The following is an 11,861-nucleotide window of genomic DNA, read 5'->3' as shown; positions in this document are numbered from 1 at the left end:
TTCCATGAGCTCTCTCCACTATTTCTCAAAATCAGGAGGTTCCAAAGATGACGTCCAAACGATTGAGTTTAGTTTGTTCTTGAACTCCTCATTCTTGTTCAACGTAGCATCCACTTTTTCCCCAACTGTACACATAATGTGCCACATGCAGTAGTGATTCCTGGCTTGCTTGAAAACTCTTGGAATCGCCACTTTCATAGCTAGATCTTGATCGGTGACAATTATTCTTGGTTCCATACCCATTGCTTTTTTAAATTTCTCAAAGAGCCAAACATAAGACTCAATGTCTTCTTTCAACAATAGTCCAGCGCCAAATGTTATACATTTTTTATGGTTATCAACTCCGGTGAAGGGTGTAAAAACCAGATCGTACCTACAAGACAAAAAGCGTCATCACAGTATACAGTTGCCAAACTGGCGCACTTAGAGCATTAGCGTGACACACATTAAGTCTTTAAATCGCAGAAACATGTACTTGAAGTCTAATTCTGGATGTTACTCATTAAATGCGCGACATTAGTGTTTAAGATGCGTGGTATAAAGGGACAATGTGCGCTTACTTATATTACAATTCTTTTCAAGTAAACAGTGAACGTGTCTAAATCTTAACCTGGCTCAATGTATCAGGCAATGCTTAATGTGAATTAATTAATGAAACGTACGCAAGAATGTGAATAGAATAATACCTGTTGGTTGAATATGTGGCATCAAAAGAGACAACATCTCCAAATGCAGCAAAATTCTTTTTTGACATTGGATCTGCCCAAAACAGTCTACTCATCTGCTCATCTTCATCAACTTCGTAGTCAAAAGCAAATGCAGGGCACATATCTTATTTTTTAATAAGATTATGCACGGGTATTTGTGCATCAGCACCCAATATGTATGCTCTGAGATCCCTTTTGTCATTTTTAAAGTCCACTACAGTTGCCCCAACTTCAGAGTAATCCCCCACAATCTGACTGTATAAACCGTGTGATTTTGATGCTCCAATATTTTCCTTAGCACAGTCTAGTATAAACTTCTGATGAACACTGGAGATGTTTCTATTTCCCTTTAGGAATTGCCTTGCAAGAACAGAAGACATGCTGTGATTGTGTTTTTCAATAAATGTCTTAACTTGATACCCAGCTGCTCCAATGTACTTAAAAATAATCCTAGCTCTGCAACCAGTTCTGTTTGAAACCCTCCGCCGCTTTGGACGCGAAGGACCTTCCCCCGCATCTGCAGTTGGTTTTGAGTGACAATGTTGAGCACCCGTATTCTTAAATCCCTCTCTATTGCAAACAATTTGCTTTTGAATTTTCGTCCCGTCACGTGCTGTAGTGAGGGAACTAGACCTCGTGTCAAACCCGACTTTGGCAGCATAATTGTTGTAGAATTCAATACTGGCATCCAATGTTTTAAAAATCATGTCAACCGCTGGTTTGATTTCATCTTCACAGTGCGGAGTCCTATACTGTGTCATTCCAGGAGATATGGTCAATGTATAACCATTGCTGCTGCTGCTGGGGCTCAAACTGGGGTTGTTCAGAGATTGCAAGTCACTGGGAACTGTAACACATAAGCATGAAGTTATTATTGCATTGTTGTAAGCCTCTACGTGCGTAGTGCGAATGCTTAATATGCGTTAATTTAATCAGATCATTGTCAATATGTCAGGTTTATAAAATACAAGAGTATGTGCGGCAAGTGAGCACTTAACGTGCGTCAGGGTAATAGGTAACGTGCGTATGTTGAACAGTTAACATGCTTAAGTGTTTTTTAAAACTTATGGCCATTAGTTAACGTGCGTCAGTGAGTCCATTAACATTAACATGCATCTGGAAAGCACTGAACGTGCGTGTGTTTAACAGATAACATGTGTAAGGGTTTTTTAAAATTTTACGCCGGTAATTAACCAGCATCAGTGAAAACTGTAATATGCTCATCTGTAAAAATTAACATGTGGCTACCTAATCATCTACATGCGTAAGTCTTTAGGCTCGGAATAATTAAAGTAGGTCAGTAATTCAGTTGTTAAGTTGCATGCATGTAGTTTTTAATGTGCGTGTAATCAAGACAAGAAGGATGCCAATACAAGAGCAGATAAAATTAATTCCAAATAAGCGATAAAATTTGGGTAATACCTTGATCGAATTCTTCCATTCTTGATCGGTTGACGTTGTTGCTGGGTTTAGGTTTTCGTTTGAAGAATAAGCTATTGAACGATGAAGAGAATAGATTTTATTGCCAATTTCGTAGAGATTGCAAAATCAACTGATATTAGGAAATACTGGAGTGAATCAATGGTGAATTTTGAAAACGCGCAAAGAAGAAGAAGATCAGTAATTTTGAATTTTTTTTAATATAATCAAAAGGACCAAAATGGCCTTAATGAGCAATTCTCGTTTATATTTTGCTGATAATCTTATTCGTTGGATCAACTGCTACATAAGGCTTAGATTCAACCTCATTTCTCATGGGAAGGACTAAATGCACGCGAGCCCTTCCCGTTATTTTGTGGTACAAATATATGTGGGGTTTGCTTTCGATTTGTGTAGGGTCAAAGTTGATTCGCACTCTTCGTAGTGAGACAAATAAATCAATATATTGTACACTCAAAATGAATAATGCATGAATGAGAAATTGATTCACAAACTAGACTTATTTGAGTTGAAAAATGGAGGTGGAAAGGTTTGAAAGAAGCACTTATCCCACATTGGTTAGGGAAGTGAATTTGCAACCCTTTTAGACGAAGTTTGAATTGTTTAGCTTAGAGGCTTTCTCTCGCGTAAGGGTGCAAATCAAATCTCAAAATAACCTGAAAAGACTTGACTTGTATATATTATTTCTACATCTCTATATCTCCTTTAAATAAAGCACTTGGTATTAGGCAGATGCTTTCCTGTTGGGATTTGAACTGGTCAAAATCTTTTTATTTTTTCTCTTCCGTTAAATTAAGGAAAAAAGTGCTCACCTGTATCAACGGTGTAAAGTCAAATGCCCATTTTATGTATCTAATAATTTTCTATTTACATGCTAAGCATGTATATGGTTTTGGGTATAACAATTTTTTAACTCATCTAGAATACAAAATGTTACGTTGGTCAAATAAATGTCTTAAAGCCATAAGAATTATTGCATTATATGTTAAAATGATTTTAGCGTTATCATCCAATTTCGTAACAAACCATATGATAGATACCCCCGAAACGGACACCCGGCCGGGAAGATAAGGCCAGGCGGTCAGGTGTGAGACGTGATACCACATTTAGCGAAGGGGCAACACCCGCAACCCCCGGAAGGGTACTGGGAGATCGTAGCCAGTCGGTTCCTATCAATCGACCACCAGGAAGTACGGCTGCCAGCCCTGATGAAGGTCAGTCAGCTTGAGCAAAACGGGCAGATGCGACAGCCGGTGTGTCCCCGACCGAGCACCTTACAGAATTCGGGCGGGCGACCAGGCTCCGCAAGCAGCACCTCCTAGGCGGGGAACCATTCAGGAAGTCAAACAGGCCACCAGGCGATGCGGTTGGGACATCTTCGCTCGAGCACTGCGACTCCTCGGAGACATCTCCTCAGCAACCAGGATACTCCCTGACCGAGTACACCCCAGAGGCGGTTATAGACATGTACGTCCCACGGAAATTTACTTTCCGCATTTAATGCAAGTAGCTTCCTTTATTAATTTAGGTAGTTAGGGCGCTATAGCAGCTAGTTTCCATAGCTGATTCGCCCCTACGCGTCAGCCCTACTTTCCTGGTAGATTTTGACTCTACGCCAACCCTACATTCCCTGTACTTATTTTGTATTATTGTATAAGTATCCCTGGGATCACCGTGTAAGGGGGCTGGAAAAAATGGATCACCTTTGACTTCTTTTGGCACTTAAGCGGCCGAAGCCCTAGAGAAATAACATCGCATTATTCTCTCCATTGCTTTACTCCCTCTTTTCATCATAAACTCTCATTTATAGTATTTTACAGTAGTGTTAGCCCGCTGACCGACAACCAAAAGCTGTAAAACCAACACCATTTTTCAATATAACATGAACATGATAAAACCTCTTCATATCCCATTAAAATGCACCAAACTAAACCTTTGACCATAACATACATATAGTTCAAATACATGAATTTCTTAAAATAAAAGCATGAATTTTCATTTTATCATTAAGGGATAAAAAATAGACCTTGACTGATATATGTGCAAGCAAACAAATTTTTTTTTTTTTTTTTTTTTTTTTTTTTTTTTTTTATAAATAGATCAATATTATTTAGTAAATTTATACACCTACATTTCTTTATTTTTTGTGCCACTTCAGATTTCGCTAGCTAATCATCATATTGATAAGCTCTTCTTTTTTTTTTTTTTTTTTTTTTTTTTCTACTTCTTCTTCTGATCTTCATGTATATATCATCTAGCATAATGCAATATACAATTTAATGTCCTTTTCTCATAGGGGCTTAGTAAAATCTATTTCATTTTTCAAAGTGACAGTATATAAGACAGAATTTTAACTAATTTTGACACCCAATCTGATGTAAGAATGAGCTTTAATTAATGGCAATTAGTATCACTTACCAGCATGATCAAAACATGATATATATATATATATATATATATATATATATATATATATATATATATACTCACAAATTCAGTTGATTTTCAGTTAGTCACCGAAATAATTGAAAAAATTTAACATAGTTATAACCAATTGTAAAGTAAAATAACTGACATCTTTTAGAACTTCATAACCGATAATCAATTGTTGCACACCCCTAATGCCCATTGAACTCCGATCCTAACCTTCCAATGATTAAAAAAAAAAACATTAACGTCATAACCAATAAATGACCGGAAATTTTTTTTTTTTTGATCGATTTGTTTATTATTCCTCAGTTATGTTATGCGGTCGGTTAGATTTTTTTTCTCAAGCCTAAGTGGAATACTAAATGTTTTATGAAAAAAAAAACAAAAAGTATCAGATCTTCTCTCAACATGTAGGGTTGAATAATTTCATTATGTAACGTGTACAACGCAAAAAGAAATAAAGCTTAAAAAATAAAACAACGCAGCGCGGATGACATTATATTATCCTCCATAAAAAATAAGGTGTATGCAACATGATAGCTCCTTGGGGAGATCGGAAAGCCACCTTGGATGATAAGAAGAAGAAAAAGGGAATCAACAGAAGATATACCTATCTTCATATAGGATGGGATCGGGGAACTGGTCAGTTTAATCAAAGAAGTACACATTTTCTAAAATTTGAACAATTCTAGCTAATTCTAAATTTGTATAGTAATACAAGAGTCAGTCATCAATCTCTATGTATGTTGATTGGGTAAAACCGAGTGATGTAACTTGAGTAATCAACTTCAATTTGAATGAATAGGCTGCTAATAATTAATTGATAGAACGAAACTGGGATAACTTTTTTATTTTATTTTTTTGTGATTAGGGATCGGAAACGTTGTTAGCCCTTATGTGAGAGTGTGCACTTGGTAATTCTCATTTGTGATAATAATTTGTAAACCATGTTAGGAACTCTTGTATTAGGATTTTGATGATACGAATGTAACTTAGAATGTAGACCCCTAACTTTCGTTATTTCCATCGCTGTTTTCGTTCTAGACGAAAGTTGTCATAACTCATCTTGTAATTCGTGTTAAGCTAGACAAACACACGAAAACGAGTTATGTTCCTTAGTTAGGTCTACCAAAGCGAGAAGAGACAAAGAGCACGAGATCAAAGGCCTCAACAACGAAAGATCACCTAAGGTTATCAACCATCTCGACAAGACAGTAACATTTATGAAGAGTTATTAAGACACTCATTCTCTCCCATAACGAGAAGAAAGTCTCTTCTGTCTGAGTTGAATAACCATCATAGGGACAAAAAGGACCTTAAAGTGTGGGACACATATACCAAGGAACATTAAATGAAGTTGTACTACACTTCAGAAACTAAAAGACAAAAACCCTAAGGTTGTTCATGTCTACAACGGCTACATGGTACAAACCGCATTAATGGAGCATTTATTGCGCCAAGCTCCCCGGTCCTTACCCACTGGATAATAGGTTTGAAATTTCATCTCCCTCCAACGGATGAAATTTCCCACACCTATAAATACCCACCTTCATCAACTTAGAAGGTGCTGGTTCTTTTCACTCGATCAATACTCTCAAGCAAAAGCTCTTGTATAAGCTCACATTATTACCAAGCTTTTGTGAACCAGTTTTCAAGGCGTGAAGATTTCTTAAAGAAGTTCATCAATCTTCATCTTCCACCTTGAAGAAGTCTTGCAACTTGTACGAAGCTATCATCCATCATTCAGTCAAGACTTCACCGTGTTGGAGAAATCAGAAATTTCTTTCTACCAACCTCAACTCTGAAGAAGGCGTTGATAGAGGCGGAGTAAACTCGCGGAGTTGAAAAACCTACAGGAAGCTGTCCGGCTTAGTGATCAAGGATGCTTTCGTGTGTATTTGTACTAATGAGTGATAATGCAAACCTTCCATAAGTTGTGGAAGAAGAGTGGAGTAGGCAAAGTTGGCCGAACCACTATAAAAACTCTCGTCTCTCCATCTTTTTACTTTCGTGCTTTACTTTCCAGCATTGCATTATCATTTGTCCAAATCGAAAGTTGTCTTAAAACTTCAAACTGTGCAAAGCAACTAAAACCAACTTAACTTATCCACTGCGCTACAACCCCGAAAGGTTGCTATCTGCCAAAAATCGAGAAGAGTCTATTCACCCCTCCCCCCCTTCCAGACTCTCGTTCTAACTCTACCGGGACCAACAAGTGGTATCAGAGCCAATAACTTGATCGGTAAAGGCTTTGCATTTACTGCCTGGTAGATCCCTTATCAAAAGTTTTATGAAAAGTTGCATATTTTCAGCTTTGCACATTTTTCGTAAAAATGGAAAAGGATCATGCTCATCATACGAAGAAGCTTGCCTTTAACCTCTCCAAGTTTGATGACTGGAAAATCAAGATGCAGGCTCTTCTCTCCGCGACTCCTTGTTCCCAAAATGCAAAAACGCTATGGAGATCTGGAATGTTCTGATGAATCTGGGTGAAGGAGACGAACAGGAGAAGGACAACAAATTGACAATGGCCATGAAGAAGTTCGAGGACTTCAAGATGTTGCCAAATGAAGCTGTCACAGACATGGAACTGAGGTTCGCCAGGCTCATGGGTGATCTGTCTGATCTTGGGAAGGAATTGTCCGAAAAGGAAAAGAATCTGAAGATCCTTCGTGGCCTACCGAAGTCTTGGGAGATGAAGGTCACAGCAATGAGAGATCACCGAGACATGAAGACCACAAACACAACCAAGATCTTTAGTGATCTTAAGGCTTACGAGTTTGAGCATGAACCAAAGGATGCTGATGAACCCGAAACAAGAAATGTAGCTCTTGTGGCCAACCAGCAAGCATCAACATCAAATAGGTCAAAGTCTAACTCTTGTGAATTTCTATCTGATGAACAATATGCTCTATTTGTTAGGAAAATGAAGAGGTTTATGAGGAAGAACAACTTCCAAGATTTTCAACGTTCGGGACACCGAAGAAAACACGAGAGTTCACCTCAAACCTCAAAGCAAGAGACATCAGACTCACAATTCCTATGCTACAATTGTCGGAAGCCAGGACATTTCAAAGCAAACTGTCCACATCCAATTGTGAGCAAGCACCAAGATGGCAATGCTGTCAAAAACCCATCCAAAGAAGTAGGAGAAAGCTACAAGAGAAATGACAAGCCAGAATCGTCGAACTCCAGAAACGAAAGAAGAAGGAAAGCTATGGTAGTGAATGAAACATCTGACACAATTGAAGCTGAAAGCAGTTCCTCAAGCTCAAGTTCGGATGAGGATAGTACTGAAGAAGAAAAAGGACTGCTATGTCTGTTTAGCCAAGAGTCAGATGAACTATGCCTCATGGCCGATGATGATGAGGTAAATTCACAATCATCATCCTGTTATTCAGCAGAGTCTAGTTCTATAAGGAGTCAAGCTTCCAATGAATCAGTTACCGAAATGATGAGGGAGTTTAAGATAATCAAAAACACATACTCTAAATTAAAAGAGAAGAACTCTCGGCTTATGATCAGCTACAATGCGCTAAGGAAAGTTCGAATTGAGAACATAAAGCTAGCCATTGCTAAAGATCAACTTGAGAAAAATGTTCTCGCTCTAAAAGAGCAGTGTAACGCCCCGAAATTTTGAAACTTTTAAGACTTATAAAATAAAGGTTGTAACACCCCGTGTTACGAGTCCTAGAACCAATTAATTAATTAAATAATAGCCCAAGAGAAAGAATAAATTATAATAATTAGTTAGGGAAAAAGGCCCACCGTAGCCCATGGGCCCTCCTATATAAACCCAACCCCTAATCCCAATAGGATTAGACCCTAAATAAGATCCCTAGATCTATAAATAGGGAACTTAGGAAGCACATAGAACTCCTCCCACAAGTCTAACGCCCCACCACCCCATAAGAGCTCCAAGAATCCCCTTAGGAGAAATCAAGAAAGCAAGGAAGCTTAAAGAAAGATCCTTCATAGCCAAGGAATTAATTAAGGCTAAGAGGTAACCCATGTCTCAACAAAACCTATTTTCATAGTTATAATTCCCCCTTAGGGTTTCCCCATATTATTGTATATTGGCGAGTTATGATGATTATTATTGGTGATTGATGTGATGATCCCATGGGGGATCTTGATGATCTTGATATTGGGAGATTCTTGATAATTATGGTATTCTTGATAATTATATGGAGTTCTTGATGATTATGTGTTGTTCTTGATAATTGTGTGATGCTCTTGATGTTTATGTGTTATTCTTACCGAATCTTGCAATTAGAAGACGAACCGTATTCTTGTTGATATAAAAGTGATTAGAACCCTAGGTTGTATCGTATGATCTTATTCTTGGATTATCGGGTGGGGAAATCGCATGTTTGGGCGTTGATTATGTTTAGAAAAGCATGGTAGGTTATGTGTCGTTCGTTTCTCGTAATTGATCCGTTAATTGTCTACGTGTTGTCGTTAATTGCGTTGTAAAGTGTCTAAGCATGGTTTCGGGTTCCACAATGGTTCCCGGGGCGCAATTGGTGAAAAAGAGTCAGTGGGGGGTAGGTGGGGGGTAGGGGACTCGCCACCTACCCGGTGCCGAGAATCACCGCCTGGCAGCGGGTGGCCGGCGGGCGGGCAGCTGCCCGCCGGCGACCCGCTGCTCGCCGGCGACCCGCTGCCCGGAACAGTAAAACCGGCGGGTGGCCCCCCACCCACCGGCTCCACGCTGGAAATTCGTCCCACCCGGGACCCCGGCTTCCCCGTTTGATGTTCCCCGTTCCCCGTGGTGTCCCAACAGACTCCGTTTATCGTGCCTATGTCTAGTTTGATATTTCGGGTACCGTTCGTAGGTTTATGAGTCTATTATATTGCATGCTAGTTGAATTGGTATCCCGTTAACCTAGGTGGAAGAAGTATGAACCCCTTAGGACTATTCTTAAGGGGTTATTCCCGTTAACCTAGGTGGAATAAGTGATGGATCACGCATAGGTTTTGTTATACGTTTTCCCCCCCTTCCTAATGTGTAATGTGGGTTGCATGTGCTTTCTATGTGTAATGTGTGTGTTACCCCAATTCGGTTGCGATCGGATTGGTTATCCTGAGCTGCGGTTCAGAAGCTGGCTGCGGTCAGATTGATATTCTTGGGCTGCGGTCCACCGTTTGGTTGCGATCAAACATTTCTATACGAGCTGCGGTTCGTCCTCTTTCCTGGCTGCGGTCAGATGACATTCTCTTGGGCTGCGGTCCACTGTTTGGTTGCGATCAAACACTATGATGAGCTGCGGTTCATCGGTCGGTTGCGATCGACCCCTCCGTGTTGCGATATGGGGCAGGGTGCTGCTGGGCCGTGTCAGAGCTATATGCGCTGACCCTCATGTATGGGCATGCGATTGGTCCTGTGGCGCAAACAAAGTGTGTTATGTGTTGTGATATGGATGAGTGGTGATCATGAGTGCCTTGGGGGATGTGACTATGGGATTTATGTTGGGGATTGTTTATGTTGGGTTGTGACTATTGTTTATGCCTTGCCTTATCTACCTTATCTATTGTGAATTGCATATGCTCGTTATAACTGTTGCTTGTGTCTGGCCTTATCTGTCGAGTCATTCCCGGTTTTAAAGCTAGAGTTCGTAGGATATATCTTCATGCTCAAAATGGTTTTCGTATATCTATATATATCTCTATATGTATTGTATTTCAACGCGTTGGAGTGGGTTACCAGCATCTCTCGCTGAACAGATATATTTGGCTTTCAGGCACCGAAGATTAAGTCACTGGAGCGCGCTAGAACTTGGAATATAGAAGTAGATAGTTTTCCTTTTTGGCCTGCGTGCCACGGTTACGTAATTACGCTTTGAGGATATTAGTTAGTTAGCCTGTGCACTTGGGTTCTCTAGCCCAGGTGTGGCATAGCACCCCATACACTTGTATTTATTTCTTGGGATTTAATGAGATTCTACCTTTATTATAAGTTTAGAAAGTCTTAAAAATCTGGGGTGTTACAGTTGGTATCAGAGCCTAAGTTTGACCCTAGGAAAAGACTCGTAGGACCGGACTTTAGGACATTAGGCTTGAACTCTAGATGCTTAAGAACATAGGCCTCAGGAATCTTAGGACGCGCGGTGAGATTGAGAAACCTACACATCACCTCCCCTCACTTCACCCCTCTCTAATATTAAGAAACTCTTCTCCGCTCATTACATCAAGGTGAAAACACAAAATAATATCAACCTTTATCCACCAGGATGGCACCCAAGAAGAAACAGACAGGAACACCGAGACGCCCTACACAGGAACTCCTGACTCAGAATCTACAACGCCTGGCCCAAATCGCCCAGGCACTAAGCACTGTCATTCCCCAGCCCCTACCAACGAACGAGAACTTGGAAATCCACCACCAAGTCTCGGCACACCAACCGCCCACCTTCTCGGGAAACGGAGACCCCACGATCCTCGAGGAATGGATTGAGACCTTCGATAGGGTATTCAAGGAAACCCAATGCCCCGAACACCGCCAAGTCGGGATAGCCTCCTTCTACTTCAGACACGAGGCCGACATCTGGTGGGCCCGTGAGGGACCCACGTACGAACACGACCCCGGATTCGACTGGGAAGGCCTAAAAACACGGTTACGAGAACGGTTCTACCCTAACCACCTGAAAGCCGCCACACGCGAGGAATTCCTCCATCTAAGACAAGGGGCAGCCCCAGTCTCAGAATACTACCAACGATTCTGCCAACTGGCTCGCCTCGCCCCCTAGCTAGTGCCCACCGAGGGGATCAAAGTCAGGAGATTCTTAGCAGGCCTTAACCCCGAACACCAGAGGGCTTTGGCCGTCCAAGAACCAAAGACCCTCGGAGAAGCCTACACCAAGGCGTGTCAACTACAACAGGTAACGAACCCGCCCCAAGGGACACAACTGGGGTATAAAAGGAAGCCCGAAAGAAGTCGCCCAATTCCCACCAAAGAGCCTAAAAACCCCAAAACCACCCCACTGGGTCGGGCCATCACACCGACTGCCCGGGGGAGGATCCTCACCCTAAGCAAGGCCAGGGTCGGAGATAGCAACATAGTCTCCGGAACTTTCCTAGTGCACGCCACCCCAGCCACCATACTATTTGACTCGGGGGCTACCAACTCATTTATAGCAACTGAATTCGCCGCCCAGCTCGACCTTAACGCCAGCACCAAGGTCCGGCTCCAAGTCAAGGTGGCCTCAGGCGAGATCATAAAATGTGATCGCATGTACGAACATGTGATAATCACCATTCAAGGGTTGGAATTTCCCAGCAACC

The 11,861-nt window shown here is 41.1% G+C and overlaps 1 protein-coding gene across 1 annotated transcript; it reads left to right on the top strand.

Moving 5' to 3' along the window:
- Positions 1-7,035: 7,035 nt before the first annotated feature.
- LOC109152133 lies at positions 7,036-8,217 on the top strand. Its single transcript, XM_019299708.1, has one exon. It carries the CDS (start codon positions 7,036-7,038, stop codon positions 8,215-8,217), a length of 1,182 nt encoding a protein of 393 aa, XP_019155253.1.
- Positions 8,218-11,861: the final 3,644 nt, after the last annotated feature.

The sequence above is a fragment of the Ipomoea nil genome, unplaced genomic scaffold (assembly GCF_001879475.1).
Source record: "Ipomoea nil cultivar Tokyo-kokei standard unplaced genomic scaffold, Asagao_1.1 scaffold2387, whole genome shotgun sequence".
NCBI lineage: Eukaryota > Viridiplantae > Streptophyta > Magnoliopsida > Solanales > Convolvulaceae > Ipomoea > Ipomoea nil.
The sequence above is the reverse complement of the archived record's forward strand: the minus strand, read 5'-3'. Positions and strand labels throughout refer to the sequence as shown.

What these genes read in the sequence shown, in the direction of transcription:
- LOC109152133 (XM_019299708.1), top strand. Translation starts at nt 7,036, where the DNA reads ATGGAGATCTGGAATGTTCTGATGAATCTGGGTGAAGGAGACGAACAG.